The sequence below is a fragment of the Osmerus eperlanus genome, chromosome 27 (assembly GCF_963692335.1).
Source record: "Osmerus eperlanus chromosome 27, fOsmEpe2.1, whole genome shotgun sequence".
In the NCBI taxonomy this organism is placed as follows: domain Eukaryota; kingdom Metazoa; phylum Chordata; class Actinopteri; order Osmeriformes; family Osmeridae; genus Osmerus; species Osmerus eperlanus.
Genome location: NC_085044.1, coordinates 5421677 through 5443094, shown reverse-complemented (window position 1 = coordinate 5443094; position 21418 = coordinate 5421677). Strand labels below are relative to the sequence as shown.

The window sequence follows — 21418 nt, the reverse complement described above, 5'->3', positions numbered from 1 at the left end:
TTCTTAATAGGATTGCATTAATTGACTGGGCTAGAAATAGTCCTACTAGACTTCTTCTCAGCCTCTCCATATACCTAAATCCCTTTCCTCTGTTGCTCAGTCTGTAAACCAATAATTCATAATGAAAGGCGACTTGAATAAATATAAGCATGTACTGTTCACAGAGTCTATATCCTCTTTTACGATGATGTCTGTCTTTCTTTTCCTGGGTAATTGTGGAGGATGAACTAATCTGTCAAACAATGGCCGAAAGCAAAGGCATGCAGTTGTAGTTGTATGTTTCAGATATTTCTGATGTGCTCAAGGGAAAAAAATACCAAACTATGATGTTTAGTTAAGATTCAGGACATTTATTCAAGACAGTGTACACTTATACATGATTATCGCCCTGTTTCTACAAGGTTAGTGTCAAAAGTAACAGTGTTAAAATTGATTTCTATCCGTTGATATAATGCAGTATACAATAACAACAAGAGAGGCAAAGATGGGGCTATCATGGGAATCTAAAGGAAATAAGAAATGTATGGAACATTTTCAGTATATAAAGTGTTCAGAGCCTGGGAAATATTCAACAAAGTTTGAAGTAGCCATGTAGCAACTGTAAGCAGCAGTTTTAGTCATTGTACTCCTCCAACGTATCCACAAGGGCCTCCTTATCTCCTTTGATTCGTTTACTTCTCTTATGCTTGTGTCTGCGATGGCCGTCACCCTCATCATCATGCGGTTTACTGTGGAGAAATCAGTGTTGGTTATGATTAAACGATTGCTAAAACTTTATTTACTCAAACATGGCCTACAGAAGACTGGGCAACATTATGAAACGCAACACGACATCGCACTACAGGTAACGCTCACCGTTTGGAAGACTTGTGCTTGCTACTTTCCTCTTTGTCACTATGTCTTTTGTCCCGCGAATGCTGCTCCCTGTCCCGGCTTCGTCCACGACTGCTGTCATGAGGGACGTGGTAACTACAATCGTACTCCCGGTCGCCTTCTCGATCATGGCCGTAGTAGTGGTAACGGCCGTCCTCGCTAGAACAGGAACAAACATCAGTCAGGAGAGATGCTAGGTACTCACTGACACGCAAGCAGTCAGGTATCCAGTATCTTTATCTTCAGTATCCAGTACATGTAAACGGGAACCAACTTATATTCACTGGTGGTGGGGGTATGGTCCCTCTCTCGATCTCTTTCCCTGTCTCTTTCCCTTTGGCCTTGATAGTCCCAATGACCACAACCCCCGTCCATGCTAGGCCCCTTGTCCATGGGTGAACCCCAGGACATTTGTGAGGATGTGACTGGAGGATAGTTGGTGAAACTGGAGTCTGAAAGACAATACAAATTCTCTACTGTTCACTTAAATGAAAGGATTAGGTTAAACTATAATACCACACACACACTACATACCAACATACATGACTGTTATCAATGACTTTGATGTGACTTTTTCACCATTACACTGCAAAATGTAGGTGGTTGTAAATAATAAAGTTAAGCCAGTATGAGCACTGCCTACCTCCACGATTGTATCCAAATAGAGGAGGAAGTGGTCTATTACTGTTACAAAACAAACAAACAAACAAACATCTACTTTAGAATGGACTTCTGGATTAGTAACTATCATACATCGTAGGACTTACATCAATAAACATAAATATCATTGATGTAGCTTCGTTCACACTCACCTATCGGCAGGGGGCATCATTAGAGTAGGCGGAGGAGCAAGGGGAGGTGGGAACAGACCTAGAAAAACACGTTAGAAAATGAATTGTATCAATCAAAAAAACTAGTACCAACAAAACAGGTCCAATACAGTAAACACTTCAGTGTTTGATACATACTTGCAATGGAAGGCGGAGGAATACCTGCATGAGGAGAACACACAAATACCACAGATGAGGGCACTAGTTACCGAACGCGGGTTTGATTCCGGCTAGGGCCATTCCTGCATTTCTGCCCCTACATTTCAAGTCTATCCAATCTATTCCTGCCTATCTCTGTTCGATAAAGACAAAAAAGGCCAAATATATGGACAATATACCGTAAATAAAAATATGTTTATACAAAATAATAGACCAGGACTAATGGTGCTGTTTAAGGATTGGTCCGTACCTGGAGGAGGAACAGGAGGGGGCATCCCAGGCACAGATGGAGGGGGATGGAGGAAGTGTGGAGGCGGCATGCCTATGGAAGAAGGAGGCGGTCCTGTTGTAGGGACAATGGATTTTGGCTTGATGTGGTCTCCAAGTACCTGTAGAAAGTTGTGGATGAGATCTCAGAACTAAAAGGGTACACTATGACACGACAAAATAAAATGCAGTCATGTGGACTCATCATCGCAAAATTATGCTACATTGGAATAGAAAGTTGCATTCTGTTTTGTATTAGGTCGATGTGTTCATACTTTTACTTGCGGCAGTGCCCTAGACTAACCTGAATAGGGTTCTGTTCCTGCATTTCTCTCCTTCGTCCTTCAACTCGTCGAATGGCTCCTGTGTGTCCACCAATCACGTCGATTGTTCCACCCATTTTCCTGTAAAGACATGACACACTGTGTCACTCTTGCAAGTGTAAAAAGGAGGCAGAATTTCACACTGCAAAAAGATAAGTGTCTCACCTGTTTGGCGGCGGTCCTGCCTTCAGCCTGTTAGTGGTCAGGGCCATGACTGAAGGAGAAGGGAAGTCTGATTTGAAGTCATTTTTAACAGATGGTGCTTCTGTGTCATCCAATGTTACCCTTGCTTGCGGAACCTAAAGAAAAAAAAGGGACATGTCACAAAATGTAATACATTTCATTATAAATTCCAAACACTTCTTCATAAAAGACTCTTCATAAGAGACTCTTCAAACACTTCTTCATACATAAATCAGGGAGTCAGGTGGCTGAGCGGTTAGGGAATCGGGCTAGTAATCAGAAGGTTGCCGGTTCAATTCCCCGCCAGCCAAATGACGTTGTGTCCTTGGGCAGGGCACTTCACCCTACTTGCCTCGGGAGAAATGTCCCTGTACTTACTGTAAGTCGCTCTGGATAAGAGTGTCTGCTAAATGACTAAATGTAACTGTAAATAAAAACAAATCTAAAACAAAAAATCGACATAGACTTTGGGGCTACATGAATCTTTTTCACACATAGGCTTATCCTCAACTACACAAAGTTGTCCAAATGAAATGTTTTGGTGATTAGCCGGGTATGAATAGGCAACAGGTTTTAGTATTTCGAACTCACTGTCATCTTGTCAATACTGAGTAGGATGCTGGGCCCCAGGCCAAGCTGTAGTCTGCGCTGTTTCTCACAGTAGCCTTTCCATGTCTCCTCGTTGAAGCCATAGTTGAAGTAGTCTGAAAGGTCAGCACCTGAAAACAGGACGACACCCTGAGCCTGAGGATTGGTTCAGCTGTGGAGGCGATGATATAAAATGGCATCACAAAAGAAAACCAGTTGGCGATGAAGGTGTTTGAAAGCAGCAGCAATTCAAGTTCACATAGTCCATACCTGGCTTTTTCCAAGGTTTGTCTTTCAAGATGTCTGTTTCTGGTTCAACAACTGGCACTATGTTATAGTCTGTGAGTAACTCTGCATTGATTCCTTTGGGTGGTAGCTTGGCTTGAAAAACACAACACGATTAGAATGAACCAGTAAACAAAAAAAGTTTTGATCACCTTTGTTGGTGGTTTAACGACATGAGGTCACTCACTTGCTGTGGTTAGACCATAGCCTCTGGCTGGTTTTAAGCTGAGATTCATTGCTGGTCCCCTGCAGAGTTTGGAAGACAAATTCACTCATCTTCAATCAAGTGAGATGCTTCCCTATCATTTGAATTCCTAGATCAACTGAAATGGTCGTTTTGAAGATTATTTTCAAAGGAATTACTATCGCACTGTGATTTTAGGGATTACTGGTACAGCGAAAGAATATCCCAGGTATCACTGCGACAGTTCGATTACAGGATCCCTCACATGTAGGATGGAGCTCCCGTTTTGATGTTGCCAATGGTGACCTTCACGTCATCCTCATCATCACTGTCACTGTCCTCATCCTCTTCATCACCTCCAGGAATGTTGGCGTCCTGTTGGATTTGTGTCATGTGTAAACGTGCCTGATTTTGCACACATCACATCAGAGACATATTGAGTGTGATATACTACGCCGTGATGTATTGCCAGGTAGATTAGGTGAAGGCCATGCCTGAGCGAGAGGCTGATTCCCCCCAGAGTGGCCCATTGAGGTCGGCAGATAGGCATCGACAACCCTAAGAGGTCAATGCAAATACACTGAAATAACCTTCATGTAATAGAGCATCAGTCGGTCAAGTTATGCCAGGTATCCTTACAATCAGAAAGTAATACCTACGCAGGGATTTCACCCGAATCATTTGCTCTCTTAGAGGGTTCCTCTGAAAATAAAAAGGAAAACATTGAACAATTAGGTGGCCTTTCACAGTCATTACAGGGATGGTTGGCATAGAACCGTACAACTATCGGTTAGAATAGAAGCGAGTTATGCATTGCCTAGACGCATTAAGAAAATAACGCACAAGTGGCATGGATAAGAATAATATGCTCCACATTTAATTTAAATAGGCTACATAACTGGGCATCCACTTCCCTCTTGTTGCGCAAGAGAACGTCACCGCTAGCTAGACATATTCACCCCCATAAAGCCATTGCTCCTCATCTTCAACCTGTTCTGGCTCTGTCAACGAGACCACAGATTCTAATACTGTCACCTCGGTCAGGTTAGTCATGATATATCCCGAGGAAATAGTCCAAATGTCCCTGTTGCAGTTTTCGATCTTATCCTGCAGCCAGTCTTTGATGGTGCATTTCTATAAATAGTAACTTGTTATCACCAAAACGCACCATATCAAAATCGAGTTCAAATGGCATTAATTATATGCACTATCAAACTGGGATATTACTGTAGGCTGTATGACAGACGGCTATTCTCAACGCCCGCCTCCTCCAAAAGGTGACATTCAAAAGACGAAACAACAAGAAACTAGAAACTGTGAAAAACGTTGCAGCGTGATCTTGAACACAACGTTGCTATGACGTAGAGAACAAGTCAGCCAGAAACATGGCAGCCTCCTTGGTGAGTGCACGAGTGTAATCAGAGATACTGCACATCAATATATTTCGGATATTATTCTACAGGATCAACAATGTGTTTTTTCTTATGTTATTAAGGATGTGGAGGATTTTTCGACAGTGACCGATTCTGCTACCCTGAAATTAGAGGAAACAGAAGAGCAGGATGTAAGTCATTTAAAACAAATTCCCTGACGTTTTTTGAACAGACATCAAACTTAGATTGGAACTCGAAAGAATAAGAAAAATATACACATTACATTACTTTACAGGACGACTCTGACGACAAGGTGTGCGTAGATGACTTGTGTGAACGAAAACTTCGTGATACGCCAGAGGATATCAAACTTGAGGCCATTGTCAACACCTTGGCATTCCATCCTAACCGAGATATCCTTGCTACTGGAGATATTGACGGTGACATATATGTGTAAGAACCCATTTTAATATATGTTGACTGTTCATGCAATGCTTAATGTTTGATGTATATTGCCTACTGAGCTTATGCACTCTGGAATGTACAATACATGGCAAATGTTGCGTTACTTAAATTGCTGTACAGTAGGCCTATGTCTTTCATTTTCTTGGACTTTTAGGTACTCCTACTCTTGCACGGAGGGTGAAACTAAGGAGTTATGGTCATCTGGTCATCACCTCAAGTCCTGCAGGGAAGTAGCTTTCTCTCACGATGGACAGAGTAAGTCATATAACTCTTTCACAATGATCGAATGGCATCCCCCTGACCTAGGGCTTTCAACCTTTAGTCCAGTATCAAATCTTCCCTTTGGGGAAGTTGGACTGTTTAGTTCGGTTTAGTGTTTCTCACTTCAATGGAATACACATGTCCCCAACATGTGGAGTGTCGCCCAATTATGTTTACATTCAGCATACAGGACATTTTAACTTTCAGTAAACATTATGAAAGTGCTTCGTTTTACCAGCTTCTCTCGCCTATCTTTCTTCTGCCATCACCTGATCTGTTTGTCTGCAGAGCTGTTCAGCGTGTCGAAGGACAAGTCAGTCCATCTCATGGATGTGGAGGAGGGAAAGCTCGTCACGCGCATCACCAAAGCTCACAGGTATTATCCCCTTCTCACAGGAAGATCAGAACCGGAAAAGACTTCTCCCCTTTGTGCGTGGTTGCCTCATCATTGCACCATGTCAGGATGCTATACAATTTCACCGGAGACGACTGTAGTCATTCTACTGAATCAATACCAGGTGTCAGGCCAACTAATGTGCAGCTTTGTATTATGGGACCGTGTTTTTTTTATCTTTCTTCTTCTCGTCCTTTATTTACATTTACATTTAGTCATTTAGCAGATGCTCTTATCCAGAGCGACTTACAGTAAGTACAGGGACATTCCCCCGAGGCAAGTAGGGTGAAGTGCCTTGCCCAAGGACACAACGTCAGTTGGCATGACCGGGAATCGAACTGGCAACCTTCGGATTACTAGCCCGATTCCCTCACCGCTCAGCCACCTGACTCCCTTTGTAACAGCATGCCGATCAACGCCCTGCTGCTGGTGGATGAGAATGTGCTGGCTACAGGGGATGACGGGGGGACCCTGAAGGTGTGGGATATGAGGAAGGGCACAGCCTTCATGGAGCTGAAGCACCACGAGGATTACATCAGCGGCATCGCCATTGACCAGGCCAAGAAAACGCTTCTGACCACCAGGTAAAGCTGGGCAGATGAGTCGAAAGAGAACGTGGAATCGACAGAATGGGAGTGTCAGTGAAGAATTGCATTGCGTAGTAGCTTGCCAGCACTGAGTGTGTTGTGTGTGTGTGTGTGTGTGTGATGTCACAGTGGCGATGGAATGATGGGCGTCTTCAACATCAAGAGACGGCGGTTTGACCTCATGTCAGAGTTCCAGAGCGGTGATCTCACATCAGTGGCTATCATGAAAGTAAACGGCGCCATGCGTTTCTTTCGATTTGAGTCATTTGAATTCATTCAACGCAAACACTGAACAGTTTACCCACGGTTCACCTCATACTATCTTCTCCCACAGCGAGGCAGGAAAGTAGTGTGTGGCTCCAGTGAGGGGACGATCTACATTTTCAATTGGAACGGATTTGGAGCCACGAGCGACCGCTTTGCTGTGAAGGCGGAATCGGTGGACTGTGTTGTCCCCATCACAGATAGCATCCTCTGTGCTGCCTCGATGGATGGAGTCATTCGGTGAGCTTCGCCATTAAATCGAATCTCGACTGAGTCTATGACTCAGTTTGCGCCAGGTGTACTTAAGCTTTGATAGAAAATCGGACAAAAAAAATGAATCCTCTTTACTAATGTGTACATAGAAGCTGCTCATGTAAGTGACATTAAACTGCACTGGGTGTTCTTGTATTGTATGTGGAGGGTTAAGGATTAGGGTTAGCATGTTGTGCTGAAAATGACCTCATGTCCAGTTGTGTGTGTGTGTGTCTTCAACCGAGTTAAACGTGTATTTGTATATCTTTTATATCTAAAATGACAATTTTCTCTCCTTAATAGGGCTATCAACCTTCAGCCAAACCGGGTCCTTGGCTGTATAGGGCAGCATGTTGGTGAGCCAATTGAGCAGATAGCCCGCTCTCGTGACTCCCATTTCCTGGCAAGCTGTGCCCACGACCAGCTTATAAAGTTCTGGGATATTTCGAGCCTTTCCCAAATGACTGTGAGTGACTACCGGAAACGGAAGAAGAAAGATGGTCAGTTAAAGTCCCTCGGCAAGAAAGCCTTTGGAGGCGGCGATGATTTCTTCTCAGGACTTGTCGAAGAGACAAAAGAAAAGGAGGAGGAGGAGGAGGAGGAGGAAGAAAAAGAGGGGGATGGCAAGAGTGAAAGCGACAGTGACAGTGATTAAAAGACTTCAAGGCCATCGTTGTGAGCTAAGACTAGACTGATGTCATGTGTGGGCTGTTGTGTGGGCTGTTAAGCAAAACAGCACAATAGCTATGTGGTTTAATTGTAAAATCTAACTATTACACCACTGAGTCTATGCATCTACAGTTACTTTGCGGAGGCTGTAGAGGAATTGGCAAGTTGGATGCTGTAAATAAACTTTTTTTAAAGCTGAATGCTGAAGACCATTGTAAATTCCACTTCTCACATACTCACATTTTCTACTGAAACATGATCTTTACATGACATTTTTCAGTTAAATTGATAACTCTTACCTTAAGGATGTTGTACAAAGTTAAAACCAAAACAAGTCCCATAAATCTAGATACTTGAGTAACCTAAAAGCTGAGACATGGTTATTCAGGATCAAATGGAAGGCCTGGAGTGGGGTAGGAGACAGGTCCACATTAACAGTCCAGAGGGCAGTTAGAAATGTGAAAATATGCTTTGTAAAATGTAAATTATATCTTCAACTCACTGCACACTGGCTGCAGCATTTCTTTCAATGTTTGTATCAGGTGTAGTCTACTTTCACTTGCTAAAGGATGTCAATAGACAAGTTCTTTTTTCATCCCATGTCTTCATTCTTACAATAAATGTGCCACCGTTTCTCTAATTTAAATTTTGTCATTTAGCAGACGCTCTTATCCAGAGCGACTTACAGTAAGTACAGGGACATTCCCCCGAGGCAAGTAGGGTGAGTGCCTTGCCCAAGGACACAACGTCATTTGGCACCGAACCAGCAACCTTCTGATTACTAGCCCGATTCCCTAACCGCTCAGCCACCTGACTCCCAATATATAACATGTTGTTAGAATTAGCTTTTTGACCTGAGGATTGAAAGAGGAAGGTAAAGCGATACATTTGATCAGGATTACAGCTGAGAGAGACACATGAGATGGAGAGAACAAGAATGTATGAGTTGATTTGATTATTAGACTACCCTTTTTAATTCTGATAGTTGACATTGCACTGTCAGAGAACACATTTCTTTAGCTTTGTCGGTGCGCGTAAACTGAAAAACTGACTGAACCAGTCTTCACACAGGACATGGGTTTTTACATGTACCTCACTAGTCAACGTATTGCCTCATCAAAGCCAGAGCCGCTAACAACCTGGTCTGAATTAGAGGGCTAAGAATCTGTTTTGAAAGTGCTGTCGTAAATCTAAAGGTTGAAATCTAACAAGTGAGAGAGAGTGGTTGAGTTTAGCTAACACCACTAGAACAGATGTTTTTAAGAACAGGGTAGTAGTTTACCCCATCTCTACTTCGAACAAAAGGGCATTTTAAGGTAATTACTTTTGGCCTGGTGGTTGAGATGGTGGTGGGGGTGGTGAATGGACCTTGTGTGTGTGTGCACACTGACAGCAGTTTACCTAAATGTATAGGATGCCTGTGAGGTTGACTGTTGTACTACGGTTGAAATGGACAGTCTGTTTGTCTTGTTGCTATAAACACAAGCAACACAAAAAAGGTTTGCTCGAGGGTTGTGTATGTTTAATACATGTTTGTCCTCTTCTGTAATCTGTGTAACTATTGTTTTAAATCTCCACCCAGTTATTCCTCAATCAGGGGGTGAGTAAATGCATGCTATGACCTCAACTTGAGCCTCATGTTTCTTAGGCTGTGTGACTGTACAGTGAAGGGTGTTTTCCAATTTCCTTTGGTTAAACTTACACAGTATACTTTGAATTTATTAGCGTTGAAGTTATTGTACATTCATGAGTCGGAAATAAATTGATTACATATTACTAATTGTAGCAGATTATCCTCACTCATTTTTATCAACTATACGGGCTGAGTGGCTGAACGATAGATCTAGTATTTCTTGGGGAAAGTAGCCTACTCTTGTAGTGTTAGCAGCATAACTCCTTTGGTCTATTTCTCATTCCTAGTCTTTCCACTCCAGTAGACTCCAGGATGAATGTCCCTGTCTAGTCACCCCTTGGTAAACTGCCCTTGGTAAACTGCGTCAATGATGTCCAGCAGGAATTTGGGTTACGAACTCCACCCCCTAACCGTAGCTACACTTTATTTGCAGTAACAGACAGCATTCCAAACTCTCATCTCTGACTGCGGCGGAGGCTTAACATCGATCCGTTATTTCTAGCTAGTAGATACAAAGAACATGAAGTACTAAGAGCACAGTATATTATTCTCAACAACACTTTGGCTACATAGCGGTAAGTCGTACCGGTAGGTTTGATATGCCATGATGATATCTTGTTTAAAATCCAAGCAGTCTGACTTAGCTCGGTCTGAGAATGAAAAGATAGCCAAAATGGCAAGTTTGCTGGTTGTAGCCTAGCTGGCTAGCTTCATGGCAACTGTTGGGGTGGTTTGAAAATGTATTCGTTCATTTTTCAGCGGAAAATGTACCGGGGCTAGGTGGCTGATCGGTGGCATTGCAGTAGTAGAGATTTATCAAAGACACTTAACTTGATAGAACTTCACCTGAGAAGTGCGTTACATTTTCTAGCGAAATGAACGTAACTAGCTTGCTTGCTAGCTAGACTAACAACATCCCTTTCTCCCAAATTCCAGGGCTTATGTACTTAAGTTTGACCATGACTAGCTGTATTTATATATTTGATCATGTCACACAGGTTGAAATATTGTGTATGTATATATAGATATAGATTTGTACATGTGTATAATGAAGCGTTTGTGTATTGAGGGGATCCACTAAGGCCAAAGTGTTCATTCATAAGCGTGCCAGTGTTGACAGAACCCAGTTCCATCTGACCGCGGTGCACACAAGGGCCTCTGTGAATGGGAGAGTGCGTGGCAGTACTGTGGGAGGGAGGGAGGGAGGCTGAAATGAATGAGTAGTGATAAGTAGAGGCCTAACTTACAGAATGGAAACTATCATAACTCTCAGGACCAGGTTTAATTTTGTACTACTCATTTAGTTACCTCTTAATAGCAGTGAGAACGACAGCGTGACGCAAAAGACATGGCGGTATAATGTTTCTTTATGTCTTACGCAGTAAGGATTTCTCTCAGTTGGACATTAGTCTAGTAGGAGACTGACTGGGTTTACTGTCACTACAGAGGGAGAATGGTGGAGGTGAGAAGAATCTGCTGTATCGGGGCAGGCTATGTGGGCGGTCCCACATGCAGTGTCATCGCTCAGATGTGCCCAGAGGTGACAGTCACAGTGGTGGATGTTAACGAGGACCGTATACGTGCCTGGAACTCTGATAGCCTGCCCATCTTTGAGGTATGTAGGATGGGATTCTCCCATTTCATCAACGGTGAGATGCGAAACCATGATGTTTCAACTAGGTAAAGTCGTGACCTTATGGTATAAGACCATTTGTAGGATTTGCAGATTTAGACCCGTGTTACAGACTTCTGTACATTTTATTTGACCCCTCTCTTGTTTTCTCTTTTCAGCCTGGACTACAGGAAGTGGTGATGTCATGTCGTGATGTCAACCTCTTCTTCTCCACAGACATTGACAAGGCCATTAAAGATGCTGACCTCGTCTTTATATCTGTGTGTACAACCGCATTTGTTCTAATAGAGAAATATGCAATCTGCAGTATAACACTTAACCACCAGACTGATTAGCATTGTAAATACAGAATATAGTAAAACAACAAAAACAAATACAAATTTTATCCAGTTATGTATTACAAGGGTGACTTTTTGCCATATCTGTTTTGTCTAAAGAACTAATGGCAACAAAACAAGAATATAAATTTTTATCTTTTAAAGTTATATATTATTTAAAAAAAGTTGATATATATCTCTCTTTTCCAGGTAAATACCCCAACTAAAACCTTTGGGATTGGAAAGGGCAGAGCCGCGGATCTGAAGTACATTGAAGCTTGCGCGCGGAGAATTGCCGACGTGTCCGCTGGCTGTAAGATTGTGGTGGAGAAAAGCACCGTACCTGTCCGTGCGGCAGAGAGCATCCGGCGCATCTTCAACGCTAACACAAAAAGTAGCCTAAACTTCCAGGTGACTAACCAGACCATGGGGAAAACGGCCCTGCGCTGAAACCTCACTTACTTATCCTTCACTACTAGACCTACTACTAGTACTACTACTAGTAGTCTAGTCTAGAGATTCAATGATGGGAAAAATTCCATTCATATTTGATCGCTTGTTCTATAGCTATAAACGCTCACAAATAAAGAATGCTTTTCAAGAATTCTGGCACCGATTCCAATTTTAAACAAGCAGCTGTACGATTGGTTGGAGAGAGAAGCACAGTGGTTGTTTGTGTGGCCTAGCATCTGTTGCTTCTCTGCCAACATCAAGACTAGCCTACACTTCCAGGTGATTACTCAGACAAGGAATTCCACCGATGCTTTAATACACTTCAAATACATAATATGTCCCTAGTATATATTTATAATATATAGTCCATAGAAATACATCTTAGCCCTGGATTCCTCTTGGGTTTATATATTTGATCTATTTCCCTTTTAGGTTCTGTCAAATCCCGAGTTTCTTGCAGAGGGAACGGCCATCTCTGATCTGAAGAACCCGGATAGGGTCCTGATCGGAGGGGACGAGACTCTGGAGGGGCAGCACGCCATCGAGGCCCTGAAGAGCATCTATGAGCACTGGGTTCCCAAGAACAAGATCATCACCACCAACACGTGGTCCTCTGAGCTCTCCAAATTGGTACGTCGGGGATCCGGTTTCGCTCGCCATGCTTCTTCTGCCCCCCCGTCTCCCGTCCCCCCCCCCCCCCCCCCCCTCCCGACCTTCACATTTCGCTTTTGTCTTCTGTGGTATTTCTGACACAGGCAGCCAACGCTTTCCTCGCCCAGCGTATCAGTAGCATTAACTCTATCAGTGCCCTGTGCGAGGTGACGGGGGCTGATGTGGAGGAGGTGGCCCACGCCATTGGGACGGACCAGAGGATAGGCAGTCGCTTCCTGAAGGCTAGTGTTGGTGAGTCCTAAGGGAGGCATGTGATGTGGCTGGGTCTTATTGGTAGTGGGAGAGTGGCTGTCGTGTGGTTGGGGAATGGAATAGCTGTGGGGTAGGATAACGGTTGTGTGGGATGGGTTGGGAGTTTTGTCCATTCGGTTTTATGTTCTTATTGGTAGTATGCTATATTGCTGTGTTTGTGTTTTTTAGGTTTCGGTGGGAGCTGTTTCCAGAAGGATGTCCTCAATCTTGTATACTTATGTGAAGCCCTGAATCTTCCAGAGGTGGCGAGATATTGGCAACAGGTGCGCTTGTTTCGGAAGTTTTCATTATTCAGTTTGTCCAAACAGTTTTGTGTTCATGTGGCAACAATGTGTGACGTTTGTCGATCTGATGGACGTCTCATCTGCGTACCCCCAAGGTGATAGAGATAAACGACTATCAGCGAAAACGCTTCTCTTCGCGGATCATTAGCTGCCTGTTCAACACAGTGACAGACAAGAAGATAGCCTTGCTTGGATTTGCTTTCAAGAAAAACACCGGGGACACACGGTCGGTCAAACGGGCTCTGCTCTCACGGTCTATTCATTTGTATACATTCTTTTGTAACCCCAGTGAAAGAAGCAGGATCAATTTGGACTCATTTTGGAGATCTTACTGCATCTCTTCTTTAGGGAGTCTTCTAGCATTTATATCAGCCGTTACCTGCTGGATGAGGGAGCCTGTCTACACATTTATGACCCCAAGGTGAAAGCAGAGCAGATAATGCAAGATCTGACTACGCCATTTCCAGGACATGACCCTGTCAGAGGTATGGCACATAATAAATGCTTGTTGCGCCGGCTCGTACAAGTTATCGCAATGCTACAGTGAGACTGTCCTGTGTCTGATGATGGTGACGGTCTTAGACGACACTTTTTCGATGAGTAGGGAAAAAACTGATCCATTTGTTCCCTGCCGCTTTAGTTTCTCGACTTGTGACCGTTGTTACTGACCCATACAAGGCCTGTGAGAATGCCCATGCCATCGTTATCTGCACAGAATGGGACATGTTCAAGGTATGATATGAGTGTCATAATGTTAGTGGTAATGAAATGCCTACCGCCTAATTACAGGTTGACACAGATGGTGTGGAGATCAACTTCCTTTAGAAATGGACAGAAAAGGCATTGATTCAGTGTGCAGTCACAGGATCTCTGTGTGTGTGTGTGTGTGTGTGTTTCAGGAACTTGACTATGAACAAATCTACAAGGCTATGTTGAAGCCGGCATTCATCTTTGATGGTCGGAGAATCCTGGATGATCTTCATGACAGACTCCAGCATATTGGCTTCCAGGCAAGTTGTCTTCCGAAGTCCAGAAAACGTCATGAGTTTTTGAGAAATGGTGGAATGTAATGTATTCCTAGTAATTGCCTTTCTGCCTGGGACTGTTTAGTCGGTGTATGAACATGGTCTGAAGCTCTGGTGGTCTTTTCTCAGGTGGAGACCATCGGGAAGAGAGTAAACCAGAGAATGGTTCTCACTGCTAGTGGCGACAGACCAGAGATGGCCCAACAGCAACCATTGAAGAAAATGAAACTTTGAGGTGCTGTAAAGGGGCAAAGAGTGACACATCAATTTGGCAAAGAGTGGAAAAGGAGGGAACACATCGACGGTATTTTCTACTGCAACGATAGGGACATTTCCTTTCAACGTAGGGCAGTCGTAGCATGAAACCTTTTGTGTCACATCACAATAGCACGCCAAGCTATCATGAGCTCTTTTTGTAATCTATAATTTCAGTACCCTCACCTCCTTAATTGTTGGCTGGTTTTAAACAATTGTGTTCGCTATGATCAAAGTTGCAGAGACACAAGTCTTACATTTTAGGGAATGCACCCTTTTTGGCTTCTGTTTGGTCTCTGTCTGTTGGTCAACTATCAGTTGGGTTTATGTACTTCTTGAAGGGGAGAAGTAGCTACAACTGATCAGTGGTAAATGTCATTTTATAACTGTCTTCAAGTTTTCTGCGCCAAAAGTATTCCTGAAAAACCAAACTCTTTTTGTTTTAAATAACCGATCCCAGATCTCTATATATGTATCGATACTGTTTTTGTGAAATGAAATCTCATTTACATGTGAATTTCAACTGATATATGCAATTTCAACTGATATATGCAATATATATATAATATATCAGTTGAAATTCACATGTAAATGATATATATACAAATATTTTAGAACTTTGTAAAGTAATCTGATTTTTACATGCAGAATAAAAAGCCTTTTCTAAACGATTTCTTGTTAACTTTGGTTCAACATCAACCATGTTCATCCATTTGGGTACGTTTAGTAATCTTAGTCATTCTTTGACATTTCTGGGAAGAGGGAAGGCAACCTACATAAAACCGCATACCAGTTGTCAGTACGACGTGTTCTAGTGGCATAGCCACAGGGCGGTGGCTTACAAGCCTCATCATCAACATCTGCTTTCTGACACACTTTCAAATTAAGGCATAGACAGACGAGTTGTCCATTACGCATAGTTACAACAATTGCTTTTCTTCCTGTTACAGCCTATTATAACTTGGTGTGAAACACACCATCCAATTGACCATTTATTCACTATACCGACACACAATTACACAATTACACTTACAATTACATGTACTATGCACATATTCAACTCATCCTCACACACAACACAGACATAATACATTTAGGATGTGCTAGTGTATGTATACAAAAAAGATTACATGTATTATTATTATTACTAAGTAAATCAAGAAATATACAGAAACAAGGTGTAACCAATGGTTAATCGTACTTCACTGTCAATAGGACCTTTATTTTGAAATATTACATTTACGGAAATACCGTCACACACAGCCAGCCAACCAAAGTGGTTGTTTTCTGGCGACACGTTTAAATCCATCCATACGCCACCCCGGTTAAAAACGGGCTGAACTGTAAGTATGTTTTTATTTGAGTTATTACACGTATTATTTGATAAACCATGTGCATACATAAACGTTAATTTTGTATTTGATCGTATCAATGTTTCTTACGGCGTTTTAAACAACACTGGTGTGTTTTGAAGTTCAGGAAGCTTGCTTATTTAGTTAGTTCGTGTGGTTTTGTCTGTTCTTGTAGCCTTGGCCTGGAACACCATTCCCCATGGCTTACAAAGATGGTTACAGCCTGCCTGGTCCGCTCTCCCCGGACTGTCAAGCGTCCCCTATGTCCGAGCTCGCCCATTGCTTCACTGGACTCAGCGCATTTCATGCAGGGTAAATCATTCCTGAGCTTGGTTACTATAGAACCCAATGTTAGGATCATGGTTTGTGACCATTTAGCCCCCATCACTCTGCAACACACAAATATTGTATGTACAATAGTGCAAGTACCCGCATAACGTTTCTCTCTGTTCAAACGTTCCTTCCATGACATCCAGTGATACTCCGCGGAGATGTTTGGACCTCTCAAACATCAGCACAGATAGTCCAGATGTCGATGCTACACAGATATCTCCACACCGAGGTAATATCCGCATCTATTCTAAACTTCAACAAAACAAGTCAGTCTAGTCACTTGGCTGTACGCGACATCCGATTTTAAATAACATACCATATTTAACGAAACCTTGAGAGGTGCTCTCAATCCATCTCTATGACTCTTTCTTCGACTGTCTCAAAACATTTTACATTATGTATCTGTCTTCTGCATTCCTACTTTTTCTGATAGATAAGCCTGGCTCTGTTCCAGTGAACTATGAATCACCTGTGCTAAGGTAACCTGCTTATTGTTCTTTTGAAACATAAAGTAGAGTCTTTTCGAGTGTCTTTGGATGTAGGCCTTGATTAGACTGACAACTGACAATGTGTCAAAAGATCTTTTGAGAGATGCTACATCCATTCACTCATGGATTCACTCAATTGTTGTATTAATAAAAGTGGACTGCAGAGCTTCAAGATTTCCAGATTCCTCAATCATTTTCTCCCTAAAGAATTGTATAAATTTAGGTAGGTGTTTCTCCCCATATCTACTAGAAAACCCCTCATATTGTGTGTTTCTCTATTGTTCCAGAAACAATCGAATGAAAAAGGTGCTATCCTTCCTGGTAATAAGCACAGAATATTATAACATTTTTGATACTGCATTGTTTTGCATTGTTATTGTACTTAACCTTTCCCGCACATTATAGCCCAGATTACTGTGCAGCAGCCCAAAGGTGCTTCCCTGTGAAACTTCTTGCCGTGATAAGGAGAATGTGAGTGACCATAAGATAAGACCTCACTGGCTCTATACAAAGCATTTCACATTAGAGACCACTAGATGTCAGTATAACACTACACATATTTTTGTCACTTCCCGCGAAATCATATCAGAGTAAGGATCACATTTAGAGGTCAGATATAGAATGCTGTTCACAAAGTATTTATTCTGCTCATGTTTTCCCCATGTCTAGGAGCCCCCTGCGCAGAGAGTGCAGTTTCAGTTGGGGGATTTTCTGTCTGCTCAGGACTCCCAGTTCCAGGGTGACAGTGAGCCCGATGGCCTAGAAAGCCCCCCTTTCTGCCTCCCACCTTTCTCCCTTTCCCATAATTGCCCAAGGGGAGTAGACGTGGGTGGCTTCATGGAAATCCTGGAGCAGGATTTTGAGCAGGTGACCTGCCTTCAAATTTATGACGGTGTTTTTTTTTTTCCTCAGTATTTCAGTATTCCAACTTCATTCGTATTTTTTCCCTCTCTTCGGGTCTCGCCGTTGGCCGTCTGTACCTCCCCCCCACCCAGTCTTCAGTGACTTCCTCCATGTCATGCAGCATGGCACAGCTGCTCTCTGAACCCATCATGAACCAGGAAGTGAATCTGTCTTCAGTGAGTAGCTGTGACCACGTCCCCTCAGCTATGCCGTGAAGGACAGACGGACACCATCGTTTGCATCACGTGTCTTATTAAACCGTTCCAACAACGTCATATAACTTCATATTTTAGGAATGCAATTCCATGTCACGCCATTTAGAACGTGTCAAATGTCTGGCCCCGCCCCTGACCCCTATTGAGCTTTACTGCATGTCCAGAGTAGGGACTTCGACTTTGCGAGTGACACGTCGCCTCTCTGCCAGGTGTCGGTGTGTCACCAGGAGGGCCGGCGTCTCTTCCGCTCGCCCTCTATGCCCGGGCGTCTGGAGCGCCTGGCGGGGAAGCGCGCTTGCAGCTCCCCGGCGGTCGCAGGCCGCCCTCTGAAACGTCACTGCACCTTCTCCGCCATCTCCGAGGAAGCCAGCGAACGGGAGGGAGACCAGGAGCCTGGGGTGTCCAGTCAGAGGAGGGTAAGATGAAGGGGGGGAGACCAGGAGCCTGGGGTTTCCAGTCAGAGGAGGGTAAGATGAAGGGAAGGGAGACCAGGAGCCTGGGGTTTCCAGTCAGAGGAGGGTAAGATGAAGGGAAGGGAGACCAGGAGCCTGGGGTTTCCAGTCAGAGGAGGGTAAAATGAAGGGGGGGAGGGGGTCATCAACGGTCAGGGTACATGGATCGCCATGGAAGGTTATCGTTTGATTTCCTTCTCTCTCAAGTCTCTTTATATCTCTCCTTTCCTCTCTGCCGTCTTCAGCTCCGGCTTAAGAAGACCCACTCTCTGTGTGAGGGGACAGAGCCGCTGGGAGGTGATTGGGTCGATGCAGAACTCATCGGAGATTCCAGTAAGGTAAGGACTGGTTCATGTTTGTGAAATCCCTGAGCACGTGCTGCCATGCCGCAACCCATAGTTGCTACTGTTTTGTCGGCAAATATTGATATTTTTTTTATCCCTCCAGATGTACGCCCTTCCTACGGTACCAGGGAGACACCAAGAATTGAAGTACATCACAGGAGAGACTGTAAATACAATTATTTGTCTGGATAAAAAAAAAATGCTTTGATGGGATCATTTGGGCTCACTTGTATGCATAATAAATGTTCACCACGTATCCTAATCCTGGCTGCTCCGTTTCCCCAGATGCGTGCTCTACTGGAAGGAAAGTTCAGCTGTCTGGTTGAGTCCTTTGTTGTGGTGGACTGTCGCTACCCTTACGAGTATCAGGGGGGACACATCAAGGTGAGGGATCCCAAAGCCACTCAAAGTCGTACCGTCTCCCTGAGAATTTGGTGACTCATGTTTGTTTTTCCGACCCAAATTCCTTGCCGTCCCCACCTGCAGGGTGCGATGAGTCTGCCAAACACGGTCGAGGCTGTGCAGTACCTCCTCTCTCAGAAGCTGAAGGCACGCTCTCCACACAAGAGATTCATCCTGGTGCTGCACTGTGAATTCTCCTCTGAAAGAGGCCCCAGAACGTACGACACAAAGCCCTTTTTTTTCCCCTCCGTATGTGTGTCAGTGGGTGGGTGGCTGTGTGCGTAGATTCGCCGCGAGCGTGTCTTTTACTCGTTTAGGCTACATTTCTTGGACTCCGGGACCAGAAGTGTCTCGGTTTTAAGACGATTCGGCGTATTCCCTTCTTCCTGATAGGGCTGTCTCCTTACTCTGTCTCCTCTTCCAGGTGTCGCCTTCTGCGGCGCGAGGACCGCAGTGTGAACGAGTACCCGGCCTTGCACTACCCTGAACTCTACATCCTCAAGGGGGGCTACAGAGATTTCTACCACTCGCACCAGGTACGTAAAGGAGATCAGGCCAGAACACCTCTGGTCTCGCTAGGCTTTCCTGTGTCGGTTGGCATGCTTAGGAGGGATCCCTGCTCCTCCTGCTGTGAGCTTCTGTTGTGTCAAGAGCATGGCGAGCGGATTACATGCCACCAAAGCGTCTGTCTGTCAAAAACTCTTGAGGATAGGTGGCTCACAGGGTAGATTCCAGCCCAGGCTTTTTCGGCATGTCTCTCTCTCTCCCTCTCTCTCTCGTCTATCTTTAACTGTCAATAAAACAGAACAATGCCCCCAAATTATCCTATTTTTTGTGGGAGTGAGTGTTTTTTTTTATTTTAATTGCCCCCTCTCTCTCTCAGGAGCACTGTGACCCCCAGGCCTACTGCCCCATGCACCACCAGGACCACAGGGAGGAGCTGCTACGCTGTCGCACCCATGGCCGGGCCGCCGTGGAGGAGCACCGCCGGCGCCAGCACATCCACCGTCTCATCAAACCACTTCATCAAGCTGCCCCGTCTGACCACCCAGTCAGAGAAACACCCGGCACACACGGTGATCTCGAGATGGGTGGACATCATTAACTGAAATTCCAGAGAATGCACTGCTGTTTTATTTGATTTTTTTTTTTTTTTTTTTTTTGATCATTGTAACAAACTTGTTTTTCACAGTATTGGCTTGTACATGAAATGAAACCTATTTTTTATGTGTTTTGTAAACCTTCCCTTTATATGCTGCCATGGTAACTATGCACAAGGGTGACTCATTTGAAACTGACGTGTTTTATTTGTGTGGCCGTGCATTTTAATGGAAGACACTGCCATGGCCACTCACACGCCTTATTGCCACTTAGATGAACAGGATGTGTAATCCACTAATCCCACTGTAGGATATTTTAATTACAGAGAGGACAGAAGGTTAATGGATTTGGTTTTTCATTTTAAAATTGCTTTTATGCTATTTTTGCAATATACAGAGTATGATGTTGTTTTCAGTAACAATTAGGAGTGTTTTCAATTGTCCATCATGACTTTTTAAACTTTTAGTCCTGGCAGGATGACCTTGAAATATTAATTCTGCAATAATTATGACCAAATATTTGGAATAAAATACATTTATGAATAAAAAAACTGTCTACCATAACTCTTGTCTAATCGGAGGGGAAATCAACAAAATAGCCTAGTGAGAATTTCTATGTGGTATGGAAATATACTAGCAACTGGGTTGGTAAGAACTATAAGGGCCCTGTTAGGGTTCAATTCACTCTGCTGTTTGTTGAACAGTAATACCATACATGTTGGAGAGGACTGGTCCGTATCAATAAATGTACTCAGTCGTCAAACCAAACCGTGACTGCAGGTGTGTTCAGTTTGCAGCTGTGCCCATACCTCCTCGTCACAGCTGGGTTCTATCTAATTTTCTCTTCATCTGTGTTGAAAAGCACTCCCATTCCCGACAGCAGCTGCAACTATAGAACAACTGGAGGATTTCACATGGCCCTCAGAAAAGTGGACTGAGGCTGTGCTGTAATCAGATACTGTGTGGTTGGAAAGGCTATGGTCCAGGCTACAGATCAGTCCCAGGAGGCAGGAAGTGGCCGTACTGCTGTGGTGGAGGCTTTCTGGTCCTTGTAGTTTTTTTGGAAGGGATTTAATACGACCTCTGGGGTAGCAGCCTACAAACCCAGCTCGCACTGTAAAGTCCCTGCTAATTATAACCAAGACTCTTACACTAGAGGGAGGAATGGCAGAGAGAGGAAAACAGTAGGAAAGGATTGAGTCTCAATATGTGTTGCTTGTTAAACCGTTCATCTGTAAGGCTACTTGATTTTGAAAATTGTAGGTTGGGCTTCCCAAAGACAATGAGATGCAGATGTGCTCCCACTGAGTAATTAGTAACACAAGGAGAGATTTGATGTACTTTATCT

General features: G+C 43.7%; 4 protein-coding genes across 5 annotated transcripts; 3 read left to right on the top strand and 1 right to left on the bottom strand.

The window, feature by feature from the left end:
- Positions 1 to 335: 335 nt before the first annotated feature.
- On the bottom strand, positions 336 to 4950 carry LOC134013637 (pre-mRNA 3'-end-processing factor FIP1-like). Its single transcript, XM_062453214.1, has 16 exons — positions 4652 to 4950; positions 4352 to 4394; positions 4187 to 4250; positions 3958 to 4067; positions 3696 to 3754; positions 3494 to 3604; positions 3227 to 3354; positions 2618 to 2751; positions 2434 to 2533; positions 2113 to 2251; positions 1842 to 1865; positions 1686 to 1743; positions 1517 to 1557; positions 1148 to 1325; positions 856 to 1032; positions 336 to 728 (listed from the first exon to the last, which is right to left on the bottom strand). Exons 1-16 carry the CDS (start codon positions 4743 to 4745, stop codon positions 614 to 616), a joined length of 1575 nt encoding a protein of 524 aa, XP_062309198.1. The 5' UTR covers positions 4746 to 4950; the 3' UTR covers positions 336 to 613.
- A 64-nt stretch (positions 4951 to 5014) lies between these two features.
- wdr55 (WD repeat domain 55) lies at positions 5015 to 8573 on the top strand. The gene is made up of 9 exons (XM_062453217.1): positions 5015 to 5092; positions 5188 to 5256; positions 5361 to 5518; positions 5685 to 5785; positions 6080 to 6167; positions 6590 to 6769; positions 6902 to 7001; positions 7107 to 7276; positions 7592 to 8573. Exons 1-9 carry the CDS (start codon positions 5078 to 5080, stop codon positions 7941 to 7943), a joined length of 1233 nt encoding a protein of 410 aa, XP_062309201.1. The 5' UTR covers positions 5015 to 5077; the 3' UTR covers positions 7944 to 8573.
- Positions 8574 to 9727: 1154 nt separating this feature from the next.
- Positions 9728 to 15050, top strand: LOC134013638 (UDP-glucose 6-dehydrogenase-like). Of its 2 annotated transcripts, none has more exons than XM_062453216.1 (12): positions 9728 to 10165; positions 10973 to 11205; positions 11382 to 11483; positions 11751 to 11951; positions 12426 to 12623; positions 12749 to 12896; positions 13086 to 13180; positions 13297 to 13427; positions 13550 to 13686; positions 13842 to 13933; positions 14101 to 14211; positions 14356 to 15050. In XM_062453216.1, the coding sequence occupies exons 2-12, from the start codon at positions 11044 to 11046 to the stop codon at positions 14458 to 14460; spliced, it is 1482 nt and encodes a 493-aa protein (XP_062309200.1). In that variant the 5' UTR covers positions 9728 to 10165; positions 10973 to 11043; the 3' UTR covers positions 14461 to 15050. The 2 variants fall into 2 exon arrangements, with proteins under 2 accessions (XP_062309200.1, XP_062309199.1); XM_062453215.1 differs by having other exon boundaries at positions 9730 to 10165; positions 11037 to 11205.
- Positions 15051 to 15660: 610 nt separating this feature from the next.
- Positions 15661 to 20752, top strand: LOC134013836 (M-phase inducer phosphatase 1-A-like). Its single transcript, XM_062453577.1, has 15 exons — positions 15661 to 15824; positions 16009 to 16145; positions 16310 to 16395; positions 16600 to 16645; positions 16942 to 16975; positions 17060 to 17125; positions 17324 to 17521; positions 17650 to 17733; positions 17982 to 18188; positions 18470 to 18562; positions 18672 to 18734; positions 18854 to 18952; positions 19055 to 19188; positions 19395 to 19506; positions 19854 to 20752. The coding sequence occupies exons 2-15, from the start codon at positions 16033 to 16035 to the stop codon at positions 20073 to 20075; spliced, it is 1557 nt and encodes a 518-aa protein (XP_062309561.1). The 5' UTR covers positions 15661 to 15824; positions 16009 to 16032; the 3' UTR covers positions 20076 to 20752.
- The last annotated feature ends 666 nt before the right edge of the window (positions 20753 to 21418 follow it).